We start from the raw sequence: 16,336 nt of genomic DNA on the forward strand, positions 1-16,336 counted from the left end.
TGGTGAGGGACGGAGATTCCTTGGTGTGATTAGTGCCTTTTCTAAAGTTTCAAGGACTACAGATCTCAGAAATGATATGTTTGGGAAATGGCCACAGAGATGCAGTTGTTTCAGAACAAGAATGTGAAGCTTCTTCAACGTCTCTGCAGCAAAAGGAATGGAATGACTTAAAGATTACTCGTCGTGCCGTGGGTGAGCCCCATCCAGGCCTTATTTCACTTTCAGTGCAGTTTTCAGAGCATGAATTTCATTTTGGCTGTTATGTGAAGGTTGTTGAGGAAAAAGTACTTTCAGCTCATTTTAACTTAAAATTGCGGCAGCAAAAGATATAGAACATGGCGAGGGATTTTGGTGGTTTTTGAAGCAATTGTGCAAATAAAACACCTTTGCACCTTACATAGCATTACATAATACCCTACAGACCTTTAATATTCAAGTATTCAGCAAACCAGTACTAGACAGAATGCTGATATTCAACAAAAGTTTTTTTGCATGTTTGTTTGTTTCTTATCATAAAATGCTAATGTTTTTAAAAACAATTTATTCCTTTTATAATGTTTATGTTTATAATATAATCAATCCTTTGTAATGTTGTGCACTGCAGTATCATCCAGTGTGCACACGAGACCTTGGAAACTGGGCTTGTATTCGCATAATGAAAATACAAATGATTTAGTAATGGTTAATTCAAATGCACAAAGCATTCAAATTTCTTGTTTGCATCATAATTCAAACCACATGCTAATAGCCAACAAATCCACAGCTGAAAATACTGTTATAGATGCAACATAACCCTGCACATATAAAATCAGGTTAGACCAAAAACAGAAAAAGAAAGAGGCAAAGATAGAAATTAATATATTGCTTTACAAAGCAGCATTCCTGGTGAAATACCTGCCAACATCTCACCATGTGTCTTGTTTTGCTAATTTTGATGTCCTACCACTCTTCATCAGTGTGTGAAGCTGCTTTCCTAAACCTTATTGCTTTGGAAACTGTCAGTTGTACCTGTTTGGATCTGTTTTGCATTGTTTCTTACAAAACCTGTATTTTTTATGAAAAATTGAAAATAATTATTCTCATAAGATCTTGCATGGCCATCTAGAAGTAGTACTGAAGAGATTTTGTCCAGAAATGGCTCTCTGTGTGGGAGGTTTTAAAACCAGACAAAAAATAAATGGAATGAAATCGATAGAAAAGGGAATTGGCCGGCACTGAATCTTGTAATGGTACTGGGAAATGAAATGGATGTACAACACACTCACAGGTGGCAAAACAGAGATGTTGCCTTTTTGATGGATTCTGCCCTTTTGAAAAAGAAAAGGAGGAGGGAGGGCAGCGATATTGTGGAAAACAAGGTTTGTATTTCATTGTGTAGGTGCACAGCATAGACAGAACGTCTATTGCACCTGCAAAGGGATTTCACCTCTATTGTTATGAGACTGGATCAATGCTAGAATCAGACTTCTCTCCGGGGTATCAAGAGCTAAGATGCAATGGCTGTTGAGATGGCTTTTTCTTTTAGTTTGACAAAGTACTGAATGAAAAAAAGGTTGGAGGTTGAACTTTCGCTTTATGTAATTTATTTCTCACCTATTTCTCTCTTCTCTTGCTTTCTCTCTGGCTCTCTGTCATTAAGACAATCCACTGTAGAATTGAATAATATCCACACAGACTAATAACTTTTGATACTTCAAGGTTATACTCTCCACCAGTTCTCCAATTTCATAGTCTCTCATTTAGATTTATCTGCAATTTATACAAGCACTTCAGGACTCCCGTGCACCATTGGAGTTCAGGACATGGTCGACAGGGGATTTTTGGGCCTCATAATGCTTGCCTGAGAGACTTTGACTAGGGAGAGCCCCCCACAAATTCCCCCTCTAGAGAGCAATATCACAGAGGAGAGCAGGAAGCTGGTCAAGCAGTGTGGGACCATTTTTCAGTGCTAATACACTCTGTCTACCCCAGATCAGATATGGCACAAGGACAGAGTAGTTCTTAGACGGATGGCCTCTTTTCTATCCTCGAGAGAGCCATCCATTCCCAATGTGCACTGTGCCATTTTGCCATCCTCCAATTCAATGGACACTTGAGACACAGACCCAAGACAGTGGGGGCGCTAGTCAAAGGCATGGCGCTTTCTGCCCCTTGTGATTTCCACACCAGTTCAATAAATCCGACTTGATGTGACGTGAAAATGGAAATAAGATATATTTCTCCAGATACCAGAACTTTTGCCTAGGGGAGAGTAAAGAGGGAGGAAGTCAGGGGATCGGAAAGGACTGGAGGTGTGGAGGCGGGATTGGAAGAGGAGATAAAAGTGGTGCTGAAAGTGTGAATGAAGTAAGAGTAATGGGCATGTGTTGCAGTTGGCACTCAGGGAATCAACACTCTGAGAGGGAAAGACGAGTGGGTTGGAACATCTTCATTACTGTTTATAATGGTAGGAGGGCTAACTGGCATACATTGCAATCACTCAACCACCCTCTGATGAAGACACAGAGGGTTTTCTCAGATCCAAACAAGAACCCAACAGAGAGAAGAGAAAGAATAACAAACAAAGCAAATCAGGTCCCTCGTCTGCACATACAACCATGCACAGAGCGACAACAAAACCCCCTCCTTTGCATGGCACTGCAGCAAATAACATCCCAATCCTCCCCACACTTAAATTCTCAGTGTTGTCGTAGTTGCTGCTGCTGGATTGTTTGCCTTTGACTGACACTACAATCACCATCACTTTCTTTGCAAACGTTGGAGGTAGCTAATTGATACATGCCACTGTCTGTTTTTGGACAAGCCTGCTATTCTCAAGCCACATTCTTATGCCTGCAGTAGCTGCAGCCAGACATACTTAAGATGTGTGAAAGGAAGTAGTTTAGTGTGGCAATATATACTTTATAGAGTTACTTCATTTAAAAGAAAATAAGTGCCTCAGTGCAAGACCTGAACTGTAATTGGTTCAGTAATTCACAGCATAATTGGAAATTTGTAGATTAATGTGCACTGTTCCTGCAAACATACAAATCAATGCAAGCCTGACAAGTTGGAAATTACCCTGAAAAGTAAGGACTACACATAAAATAGTCTTTAATAACTAAAAAAAAAAAAAAAAAAAACTTTGGCATAATGCTGAAAAGTTAAGAAAAATGAAATGGATATCAAGAAGTCAGACTAGAAGTCCCATGAATACCCCTGAAAAGTTGGTTATTCCTGACTTTTCAAAGTTATTCCCCACACTCTGGGGAATAACTACATACTTGCAGAACTCACTTCAGTTCTTTGGCAGCATAACCATAAAACACGTCAACATCACAGCATGCTATTACTAAAACGTGTATATTTATTTTAAATTCCACTGAGAATTCAACAGTGATCACTTACAATATGCACGTAAAAGAGAATGGAACTGCACTGCGCTGTGCTTAACCATGCTGATAATAACTGTGGGGCCTGATTTACTGTGGGTCTTGACGCTGATGGCACAGATACCTGCCTAATTTAATTGTTACTGTTTTATTGCCTTAATCACATTCAGCAAATACAAACTCTCCCTCTCTTCCATGTCTCCTTCATCCTCTGCTTCCATTAATGGCAGACCTGTTTATCTGTGTAACAGTGTTAGCTTACAGACCCGTGCATGCGCAAAAACACACACCGTGCACGCACATGTGCTTACACGCATAGACACACGCTCACAGCCTGGTGTACAGGATTCACACTCTTTGTCTGAATCAAATCCCTGAATAGGATACAGCAGTGTAAAGTGAGTCAGCTATTGAGTAAGCTTGCACTGGCCCCTCTAACCTCCCAATGGGAATGCAGGTGTTTATGTTACCCTGGGCCAGCTACTATGTTTAGACATGAGTCTTGGACAAGGCCCAGCACACCAACAGAGCTCCCATGCTCCCTGAGGACGACGGCATTCTGTCTCTGCTCCATCTAACACTGTCAAGGGCTCCTAAACCTGGCAGCCGCAACCTACACTTGGGAGCCAAATATCTGTGCTTACCCCCATTACAACTCCTACAGTGTGAGCTGGTAAGGTGTAGGTGGAAACAGTAACACACGCACACACACATACACACACACACACACATATCTATATATAGACATATAGATATATATAGATATAGATATATATAGCGGGGTGGCACGGTGGAGCAGCAGGTAGTGCGTGTGCCTCACAGCAAGAAGGTTGCTGGTTCGATTCCCAGGCGGGGCCCTTCTGTGTGAAGCTTGCATGTTCTTCCCGTGCATGCGTGGGTTCTCTCTGGGTACTCCGGCTTCCTCCCACAGACCAGAAACATGCTCATTAGGTTAATTGGTGACTCTAAAATTGCCCCTAGGTGTGAGTGTGAATGGTTGTTTGTCTTGTGTGTTGCCCTGCGATCGACTGGCGAGCGGTCCAGGGTGTACCCCGCCTCCTGCCCGTCGTCAACTGGGATAGGCTCCAGCCCCCCCGCAACTCCCGAAAGGTGTAGGCGGCATAGAAAATGGATGGATGGATGGATGGAAATAGCACATGCGTATCATTGTTGTTGTCATAATAATTACCAGTGTACTGGTGTACAGCGAGCAACCTCCTCTAAAGATTGTTGTTGTCTAAAGGCCCATTTATACCCTCCGGATCCGGACGAAATCCGTCTGTCCGTCCCACACGTTGCCTCCGTAGGGGGCCTTCATACCTCCGTCCGTTTTCAGTGTTTTGTCAGTGTGTCCTCTAGGGGGCAATGTCGAGTCATAAATTACAGAGCCGTTGTCATGGCAGCCGATGCCTTGTCAACGCTTCTGTCAGCATATACCGGCATCAGTAATGGCGTCAGTAGAGGAGGTTAATATAATGACAGTACTGAGAAATGGGAAAAAAAGATTAGACGACTCTTTTTTTTGACGTAGAGCCGGTTCTCTTCTTTGTCGGTTTTTAGTTTGACTCATTTTGCTCATTTTGACTCTACACTGCCCCCACGACTTCCGGTGGTTTCGAGTGGTTTCGTCCGGAGAGCTCCGGATGGCTAAGCTCAGAGCCGACGGACAAACTGACGGATGAAACAGCCTCCACGCTTTCGTCCGTATCCGTTATTTACGGAGGGTATAAATGGGCCTTAAAGATTGGGGGTTTTGATTATATCACATGATCATATTACATAATCTTCATCAGCAGATGGAGTTGTCATAGAATTGCAGATGTTGCAGATTTGTGATATGATCAAAAGCTCCAGAACAGCTGCTAAAATGGACCTTTATTACTCTTTGTCAGCTGCTGTTTCCAAGAGCAAGAATGAAATTTGAAAAAAAAGAAAAAAAAAAAAAACATCAGCATTTCCTTGACAAGTGGCATAACTAATCAGCTGATGAAGGTCATGTGATATGACTAAAAGCTTTAGAACAGGACAGTTTGTTTTGTCAACTGCTGTTACCACCACCAAGAACGAACTTTCACACTCATCATCAGTGTAATTCATACCACGATAATCATCACTGTCTTCATTGTCATCATCATCATCGTCATCATCATCATCATCATCATCATCATCATCATCATAAAAATCACCAGTGCCATCATCATCCTCATCATCGTTATTACTGTTGTCATAGTTGTAATCGTTGTCATTATTGTCTTCATCGTGATTACCACAACTGTCACCATTGTAATTAATATTATCATCATCGTCTTTATCATCATCATCATGTAAACAGCGGCGGAAACATTCATAATGATATTCACATTCAGAGACACGCTGCTATAAACAACAACAATCATCAATAACATAATGGTTTTCGCATTCTTTTAATCTTTCAGTATGTAGCACGATTTCCTCTGCTAATACATGGATATATGATATTCTGCTACTGAAATATAAAGTGTGGCTTGTCTATTCTGTCCAAAGGCTATCTAGGGTAGACATCTGTTCATACTCGCTAACACACACACAGACACAGAGACACTATTTAAGCGCTAGTACTACTGGATCAGACAGGCCAAAAACACCCCTTCTGCCCTATTTTCAACATTTTTGGAAACACAGGTGTTGCAGGGCTCTCAGCTGTATCCTTTTCACACCAGAACTCAACTCCGAAAAGATCTACTGCTACTGAGAAAGAGCACAGAAAAATCCCATGAAGCCCAATTAGAATTCTGCTTCACTTCACTTACTGATTGAATGAGGTAATCTGTTCTCATTTAAATGATAGCATTTCAGTCAAGCATGGGGCCAGCTTAGTCATGGAAAACAAATGAGTTCCCTATCCCGTGAAAACTGCTCTCACTACTGGCAGGAATATAAAATGGAGACAGGCACCGGTTCCGTTGTCATTGTTTTCATTTGCCACATCAGCATGCGGCCACAACTCTATTGTTGAGGATGGCAGCGTTTAGATGCATGATGTATTGTATGTCCCACAGCACCGTCAAAATTTCCCAAAGAGACCTCAAACATCCGCAGAAGCCTTTGCTTCACTTTTATAAATGGGCCTCGTCTGTTGTAGCAGCAGAGAGCCATCCGCTCCACGCAGAGCCATCCGCTGCCGCTCATGACATCCTAAAAGTCTCACCTAAACACGTGTGGAGTGTCTGTATCCCTGTCACTGAAGCTATCATTCACAAACGCAAGCAGATGTTCTTTATATGATCCCGTGTCAATTTATTAACATCAGCTGTTGTGTATAATACAGGACGTGTCAACCAACGTCTTCATAGGTGGGGGAGCAACCCATTTATCATTCTGTGATTTGTTTTTCTTTGCTGGCACTCTGTGCTGCACTCTCTGCCTGGCGTAATGAGGAACGTGCTGTCTGCTCTGAGTCGCCAGGGAGCTTGTCACAGCATGGAGGGCTGCCACAAAAATGTGCTGAAGCCAGCACAGAAAACCTGCCCCAGAATGATGATTTATTCACACAAAAGAATGCTATTGACATAAGGAGGTGTGAAAACCTGCCTTAATGCCTTTTCCCCTTTCCCTTCATTTTCCCATTTCTTACCATCTCTCCTTTTGGTGCCTTCTAATCCTCTCACCAGGTGGGCCAAAGGAGGAAGTATCATCAAGGAGGTCTCTGGAGACACATATGAGGTTATTGTGGACCACTCCTTCTTTACCGAACCTGTTTCCTGCGAGGTTACCAACCCCCTCGGCAGCACCAACATCAGCCGCAATGTTGACGTCTACTGTGAGTGGCTCCTTTCAGTAGTGCCAGAAACACGATATTGCATGGATTTTTATTGTCTTGTGTATTTTGACATTCAGCTCCAAGAGCAGGTGCGACTACAGCTGACGCTTGATTATGGATGAGTCAACAGTCAATGATGTTTATTTCAACAGTTGGTCCTCGCATGGCTGCGGAGCCTCAGTCCTTGCAGGTGGACCTTGGATCTGATGCTGTGTTCAACTGTGCCTGGACAGGAAATCCTTCTCTTACCATAGTGTGGATGAAGAGGGGATCTGGAGTGGTGAGTATATTGATTTGCACTGCTTCCAAGTACATTTAATAAACAGTCACACACTGTGGCGGTGGCTTACAAAAGCTACTTTTCCCCAGTAGAGCCTGTGTATGAGACTTTCACAAATAAAGACATGTCCATTAAACCCAAGACATTTCAGTCCCAGCTTCTAACTGACCTGCTCTCACATGAGATCTGTTGATTTGATCCTGAATTCAGACTCATTCCACCTTTCCTTTTGTCAACATCAAAGGCCAAAGCCCACCCCTTTACTCCACAGAACTCAGACCTAGATTGGATTTTAATAATTGAGGAGAGGTGCCCTTTAAGCTATTAAATGGCCCATGTGCTGCCTTTCTTTTTCCCCCATTGTGCTGTCTTGTTGCTATCTCAAATGCGAAGGTGCCATTGCTGTCATTGCATTTGATGATCTTTGTCTCTTTTTGCCGCAGGTTCTTAGCAATGAGAACCTCCTGACACTGAAATCTGTGAGACAAGAGGATGCTGGGAAATACGTTTGCCGTGCCGTGGTCCCGCGTGTAGGAGCAGGAGAGAAAGAGGTTTCTCTCACTGTCAACGGTAAGCTGTATTATTGATATGTCTTTGGCACAAATGGGCTCAGATGCACACCCACAAAGCTGTCAAATGCATACACATACAAGTGTGAATCTTTAGGTCTGGGGTCAATGGCAGCAAGAAGAAAGCAATTTGTCACAGGAGTTAGTGTTCTGCTTCCTCTGTGGCTTGTGGAAGTCTTCTGTCTGTAAAACCTCCAACAGAAAGTGCAGCCTTAGTTCTTTCCTGCAGTCTTCTTTTGAGCATAACAGCTTCTTGGAGACACAGTTAATTTTACGTGGCAGGTGTAAAAACAAAACTCAAGTCCTGACACACACACAGAGGATGTGGCACAGAATGTGTCCGTGCAAAGGTAATGTGACAAAACAGAGCTGTTTCATCAACTGTCATCTTTGTGAAGCCTTTAAATATAAAAGGCAATAAATATAGACTTGGTATTTTCAAGATACGGTCGCACGTTTCATAAACAGGTGAAATGTACTTAAATGCTAATTATATTCTGCATGACTCACAGGGAAGCTGCCTTTTCTGAGGCACTGACTGACTAATGAATACCAGCCTTGGTGGGAGACCTGGCAACTCTCAAACAAATGACTTCATTATCAGTGCTTGATATTCCGGGAGCATGCTTCGGTGTGGCGGAGTTGTGGAATTTACATGTCTCTTATTTTCCCTGTGTCCATCTGAAAGCAGCCAAAAAACAGGAAAAAAAAATAGCAAGAGAGTCTTTTAAGATGCTGCCGAGATGATGTTGAGTTAATGCTGACAGTGTATCGTTGCACATTTCCAGAGCTAACAAAAGAGTCTGCCTATAAGCAACACTGGTGCTGATTTGGGGATGAAGATACATCAAGTAGCAAACAGTGTATGTAAAGATTTTCCTTTCAAAACCCCAGTGTTAGCTTTGCATATCAGAGAGAGTGGGATACCAGTATTCCCTCCAGCACAAGATCAGAACCACGGCTTTCTCTGAACTGCGATGATCCCCCTCCTTCTCAACAAGGAAGAGGCATAAGGAAAAATCATGACTAATTCCATTGTTTCCCTTTCTGTCAACAGCAACCTATGCTGGCATCCTTTCTGTAGCCTTAATATGTACACAGAATACATAACATCCAATACACCAGTTTATTTTGATGCATCTTCTCTCCTCATGTAACTGTTGAGGCTGTGTTGCTTTTCAAAAACGATGCCATGAGAGGACGAAGATGGATTGTTTTAATAAAGATTATAGCACATAAACAACTGTGAGCACACTGGGAAACATACAACAAAGCTGAAATGGCATGTTTATTTAGTCTCTGCAGTCTTCATTCAAGCAAGCTCTGGATGTCGTCTGGTCTTTTTATTTGTGTATATTCTCCCTCACTTCTTTTGCGTCGTGCACCTCCCTGCCTGAAATGGTATTTGACATTCAAAAGCCGCCTCCCTTTTTACCCTTCTGAATAATTGAAATTCATCTTCTTTTTTTCCAAACCACATGAGGAATCCTGAGTCATTTCTTACCCGGTCCTTGAGGCGAATCAGATTGTCAAACTTGTGAAAGTGCAAACACTGCGGTTGAACTGGTGGTGTGTGTTGGGGTGGTGGGGGTAGCGGCAGGAGGTGGTGTGGTTACTCCTCACCTCTCCTCAGCCTATACGCCCAACATCACTGACAGTCAGCAGGACAAAATTGACTCTGACAGTGAATAACTAACATAACGGATGAGCGAGCTTTAAGGGAGGGCGACCATGATACAGTATCAGGCAATGCTGTGCATATTTAGAGTATTCATGATGCGACGGTGCTGCACATTTCAATGTTTCTTTGCTGTTTGTTTTCCCTGCAGTTATCCCCCAATTCCTTAATGCCATCATTTAAATTACATGTGTTTATAATTTGTCATTCTCTCTGTTTCCTTTTTCTGGCTTTTGTGTGTCACTGGCTCCCACTGTGGCATACCGCATAGACACGAGGGTTCCTGCTTTCCCTGGGGAAGAATGTAATTTAATTATAATCAAACAGCTAGCAGGGGAGGCAGTTTGTGTTTAAGTCTCTAATGGATACATATTGCTTACTCTAGTCAAACATTTTCAGAATGGGACGCTCCTCATCATTTCATATGCAGCCGTCAAGAGGCCACATGTATGAAGGGTGGCTGTGAACGTCCATGCGTGTGATTATTTATATAACATACAATATATATGCATGGCTTTTTCAGTCCTGCAGAAGTTGGAATTGAGAGAAGTTATCTTGCATGCTTGAAAGGATTTAGCTTGTGCATACTTAAGGATCATATATGCAGGCAATACATATTAATTAATATCCACAAGTGTGACCAGATCTGTGCAGCCAATTGTGTTTGTCTGTTTGTGTGTGTGTTTGAGCAAAGCAGTATGTATAATGGCACACACACAGAAGTTGGGCAGCCTAGGGAGAGAAAGCCCATTATGACAGTAAGGGAGGGGGAGGGCCAGAGAATCCCACAATATCCCACAGAGCACTGGGTTGTTATAGATCTTTTTTCTTTTTTTCCTGCTGTTTCTCTTTCTAGACAGTCTTTATGAGCCTAGTTAATTAGCATTCCAGCCTCCTTTAAACTGGCAATAATACCGTATAAGAAAGAAAAGTGCAAATTAATGAAGGGAGAGAACTACATTTAAGATACAGCACATGTTATCTGCCTGGCTAAATTAAAGCATGGTGAGATACGATCTGCAAGGCTTTCTGCAAGACTTTGAACTGACTTCTCTCTTTTGCACCTGTCACATGAGCTGTTTTTACATGCGAAAGAACGCTAGATGCTGGGTGAAGCCTTAACAGGATGGTTCATTCAGAAGTTAGGCTCATTCGCAGAGGATCATATGCTTTTTGGAGCATAACAGCTTTGAGGTCAACAGCTCCAAGGTGTCCTCTGCCTGTCCAGGGAGGGCATAATGGTTGAGAAAACCTCCTTGGTACATCCAATGGAGTGGAAAGGAAGTCTATAAATACACAGCCAGCACATTAGAAAGACAGTTCCCACTGATAATAATCAATGGGTTTCAACTTGGATCTTCATTTCGTCAGAACAAAACACTTTTTTTTTCACATATTGATATTATCAAGGATTTTTTTGCTTTCTTTTGCTCTCATTTTTCTGTTATGATATTGTGCCTGTACATGTTCTTGTGTTTAGCACATTTTTTCCATTGAGAACAAATAAGCCTTTGTAAAGTATCATCAAGCAATCTCATCTTCATTCTTACCGCTTTTGTTTCCCTTCTAAGGCCTAATTCTTCAAGAATGTTCTCTACAAGAAACACAAGTGTTGACGTTGGCTAATCCCTTCAAGACTATTTTTCTATTTAAAATGAAGAGTTGTATTCATGATGCAAGCGTGATGCTCTTTATTTGAGGCAGATCCAGGTTTTTTTTTATGTTGGTGTTTTCTGCTAATGTGACCACGCCACAAAGACTCAAGTCTGTTTGCAAATACTGACAGAAATCATGCTATCAGCACCCCTCAAAAATTGCAAATTTGGATAAAGCACAAATTGTGGTGGGAGAATGAAATGATGAGTGTTTTTGTCCTGTGCCATCTGTCCTGAGTTATTACTGTTGATGTATTTCACAGTGTGACGCAGAGCTCACACTGCATGAAGAGAGATGGGGAGAAAAGACATTCTTGTCCCTGATGCAAAGAAGTATTGAGCCAAAGCAGGCAAATGCAGAGAAGCTGTCAGAGCATTCAGGCTCGCAAAGTGTGTTTTTCTGCAGAGGTTAAACACAATGGCTACCTCTGCTGACCAATTAGAGATGAGGATGAAATTACTTATGATCGCAGCTCCACATCCAGTCTGACTTGCCGCTGTTGATGTTGTGAAGCACAGCTGAAATAAAACAGCAGGAAGATTACACTAATATTGCTATAGGCTAGCAATGTAGATAACAAGCCACTTGATAACAGTATACTCATTCTCACTAAATTTGATTACTCTTATCGTGTGTGAGGACTCATTACAGTGTGACTGGACTGTGTGAAATAACCAAAGGACAGAAAGTACAGAGTTTAATCTTTAAAATCTAAATTGCAACAATACCCTTATGGAAATGTTCATTATTTGTTTGTATTATCAGAGTTTTCCATTTCAAGTGTTTTAACAACTATGTCGCAGTGTGCAGTGTTTACATCTCTAGCGCGAATACACATTCAAAACAGAAGTCGGTGTACCTAATTTAACACCATTGTTCAAATTGTATATATAACAATAAGAAGTGACCCTGGTTGGCAGCTTCATCATGTAGACAGGATCTCCTCACCATGGGTTTCTTCCAGAGGAAAAATGTGGCCACCAGTGACCACATTTTTCCTCTGTTTCAGTTGCTCTGTAGCTGTCTTTTATCACGAAGGAAAACAGAGAAATCAAAAGAGTGGCATCGAGGTAGCGAGAAAATGTCAAGCTTTTGTTCAAAGCGGATGCCTCAGCTTAGGGAGGAAATGTACGCCCTGGCCTTTTGACACCCACACCGACACTGTGCAATCAGATTGCAATGTCCACTGTAGAGTTAACACCTACTCAAATGAATGAGCAAAACATTGCATTCAACATTTTGATTACCTCCCCTGCTGCTGTCATTGATGTTGTAGTGTTACCAACCTCCCTGCTACCAACGGGTTGGTGCTCTGATCACATCTGAGCAGCAAGCACGCACACATACACACACACACACACACACACACACACACACACACACACACACACACACACACACACACACAAGCATACTTTCAACCCAGGCTGAGCCAGTGAGATAAAGTTATCTAATTATATTCCTCATTTGCAGTTCTGATCCACAGAATAGATCCTTCCCAGTCATTACCACCAGCCTTTTGGAGCCTGCAAGCAATTGATCTTGTTTTGACAGTGGTAACTCATACAAACCACATACTTAATGCTGCGTCTCCAAATCACAAGTTAGTGCAAGCACACTGCATATAAAAATGTCCTTATATGAACATCACACATCCATGTTGTACTAATGCTGTCACTCCATGTTGGCAAACCAGTGAAAAAAGGGGAGCAGCTTTCAGTACATTTTTGTTAAATTGTCTGCAGCATTCATTTTGCAGCAGCAGCAGCCTTCCAGCATCCTCCAGTTGCATACCAAGACGCCATCTGGCAAAGTCTCATTAAAATGCTAATTCATTTTAATAAGAGACAGGTAATAAACTGCAATTATGTATCGTCAGAGAGATGGCAGAGAGCGGGAGTTTGAGGGAAGTTGGCGGAGAAGCGACTTGTCTCACTAATCAAGAAGCTGCTTCACTTGCCACCCTCTTAAACCCACATTCTTAATCTTAACCATCACGAGATGTGCTAAATGTTTTTCTTTTTAAGGGCCTTGTAAAAACTGAAACCTTTCCGTGTGTTGTTTTTGTGGGAACATCTCTTTTAGAACTAAATCTAAGACTCTAAATCTAAAGGAACAGATCATGTCAGTTTGCTTGTGTATAATTTTAAATTTAATTACGTCCTCAATGCGTCTCGAGGGCTCAAAAGAAAATTCACCGAAGCAGCACCTAAATCACTCAGAGGGCGGTGAACCTGTAATGTCAACAAAGTTAAAGCCTACTGATTGAAGCAGACATGATTTGATTGATTATGTCAGACTGGCTCTGGCTGGGCTTCTGTTACGTGAAGAGGTCCAAATTTGAGTGGTGGTGGAAACAGCCAATCAAGAATAATGTACTTACATACAAACAGCACAGAAAATGACAAAATACATATGAAAAAACATCAGAAAAAAATTTAAATGAAACAGGAAAGTGAACAAAACTACTAGATTCTGAGTTGCTATTGTAGGTTATCAAGTAGTTCCAATCAGCTTATCAGCTCTCTTCATACCACTCTAACCACTGTACAGCTCCATTTGGAATTACTGTATATAAAATAATGCATAATTAGGCCCATATTCAGTTCACACACACACACACAAAAAAAAACAATCCTCCACAATATTATTATTTGTGATCTGTAATTACATCGATTTATATTTTAAATCACTGCATACCGAAGCCCATGCCTTTTGCTTTTCTGGAATTACTCTTACAGTGAGCTCTTCGGGACCAAATGGAAAATACACTTGAAAGACAGAACTGGGTCATGTGTGACATCTTGTCTTCATATTAGTGCTGTCACCTGGCGTGAACAGCCTCCAGACCAGATGGCAAGCAGACCAGTCATTTAGGCTGAGCTGCCCTTGTCAGGCAAGATCTTGTAGCCTGACCAAGGTTTAACACATGCATGCTTCGAGCCCGTACCTGCAGGTCCTGTTGACTGAACTCACCCTGTTTAGACTGTAATTTGTAATTCCAATAAAACCGTTCCATATCATCAAACTTATTTTGGGAGAAGCCTGAATTTTTTCAACTTTAGTTATGGTTACACTTTAGACAATGCTGCATTAATATGTGAGATAAAGTCAGACAGATGTCAAACAACATTTACTGTTTTTTATCCAAGACATTATTGATTTGTATATTAGAACTCGGGCTTAGTGTTTAATTATTTGCTGATCTATTGGTTCAGGAGTCAGATAGATTGATAGAGGTGACATACTGCGACGTGTGTTATCTCCCCTCAGTGGGATTTTTCTTCTTTCCATCTTTGTAGTCCTGAATATGCTCCCAAGACCTGCTGTAGCACTCTCAAGCAATGTTTATCTCGGTTGTAGAAATCAAGCCAGCCATAAATCAACAATTTTTTTTGATCCAGAATGATGTCTGGGCCCTCACTTAAGCTCTTCATTCAGTCCTGGCGTGTCCTTGGGTCGACTGTACCGAGGGATGAGGCATCTTCATTGCAGTCTTCCCCAGGAGTCCCAAGTTTCCTGAACACTTCAGGTTTTACTGCTCGAAACAGGAGAGACGTTAGAATATATGATGTACCACAAAAACGCGATTGAGCATAATTGTCATATGTCCTGAAACTGAAACTGAATTGAATTATTCATCTTTCAATTTCTCTGACTCATCTTCAAACTTTTTTTTATGATTGTTCTTTTTCAGGCCCACCTACTATCTCCAGTACACAGACTCAGCAAGCTTTACATGGAGAAAAAGGACAAATCAAATGTTTCATTCGAAGCACGCCCCCTCCAGACCGCATTGTAAGTACATCTGGACTGTTTAAATTTGTTTCTGATCTCATCTTTGTGTCAGCTTTGCCTGATTTCATTGCAAGCATGCATCCAAGACTATAAGCAGAAAGAGGTATTTTAAGCATCTGTGGCTCCTGAACAATGCAAATTCGATGTTTCACGTGTCTTAAGTATAATGACTGAACTATTGGTCTATACATGAATAAGAATTTTATAGAATTAGCTCCATCTCTTGTTTCCACACGAAAAGGTGGGCACAAAACTACAGTTTGAACCCTCAGTTTCTCATTTAATGCACATTTCTGCTCTGTTAGCACTGATCCCATTAAGATTGATGGACCTTATATAAACACCCTACTCTCTGAGCTCACTTTGCACTTATTATTAATTTGCGTGTGTGAATGTGTGTGCGTGTTGCATATGCGTGTGGTTAATTGCCATACTTTGTCATCTGTTGTGTGTTTTTATTATATTGATGTCCAGCATTAACTAGCATCATAATTAATATGAGATTTATTCGAGAGGGTTGCCTGTGGAGGCCGGGCCGCTGGCTCGTAAATGTTTATCCTTGATTGCAAGCTATTTTTTTGAAGTATCACCACGGCTTTCCTCTCTTTTGCTTTATGTCTGCAGAAATGACAAATGTGACACGTAAGACTTGGCTATGCCAAGCCAATAGTCTGGTCTGTCTTAGAGGGCTTTGCAGACTTTGAAATATAACATCCTCTATTCTTACACCACAATAAGTTTAACATTAAAGGCAAATGAAGCTCTTCATTCCTGATAGCCTTCAATCAGCAGTCAGACAGACTCTTGGTGCCTTATCCAGTCCATGAGTTTGATGCTAGTGTACCTTTTCATGCTTTTTTTACTTAAGAAATATCGCCAGACTTGGGTGTGAAATGCAACGGAGGTGCTTTTATCTCATCATGTTTGGATTACTGTAATTATCTCCTTACCTGCCTTCAGAAATCACATGTTACACCTATTCCAACCTCTCTGCTCTGGCTCCCTGTAAAGTTTAGAATTCATTTTAAAGTTTTGGTGCTCACTTACAGAGTTGTGCATGGCCAGGCTCCACAGTGTATTATGGACCTTCTGCACCTCTACACTGTGAGCCAAACTTTGAGGTTTTCTACCCAGGGTTGTCTAAGTGTACCTCAGACATGTTTAAAGACTCGGGGAGATTGTGCT

The 16,336-nt window shown here is 41.6% G+C and overlaps 1 protein-coding gene across 8 annotated transcripts in view; it reads left to right on the forward strand.

The window, feature by feature from the left end:
• Positions 1-16,336, forward strand: part of kirrel3b (kirre like nephrin family adhesion molecule 3b) — a 159,116-nt gene that overhangs the window by 131,144 nt on the left and 11,636 nt on the right. For all 8 annotated transcript variants that reach the window (XM_070970032.1, XM_070970028.1, XM_070970029.1 and 5 more), the window contains 4 exons: positions 7,022-7,170; positions 7,323-7,450; positions 7,894-8,020; positions 15,051-15,151. In XM_070970032.1, coding sequence (XP_070826133.1) covers positions 7,022-7,170; positions 7,323-7,450; positions 7,894-8,020; positions 15,051-15,151 — 505 coding nt within the window. The remainder of the gene's footprint in view (positions 1-7,021; positions 7,171-7,322; positions 7,451-7,893; positions 8,021-15,050; positions 15,152-16,336) is intronic.

The sequence above is a fragment of the Chaetodon trifascialis genome, chromosome 9 (assembly GCF_039877785.1).
Source record: "Chaetodon trifascialis isolate fChaTrf1 chromosome 9, fChaTrf1.hap1, whole genome shotgun sequence".
Taxonomy (NCBI): Eukaryota; Metazoa; Chordata; class Actinopteri; order Chaetodontiformes; family Chaetodontidae; genus Chaetodon; species Chaetodon trifascialis.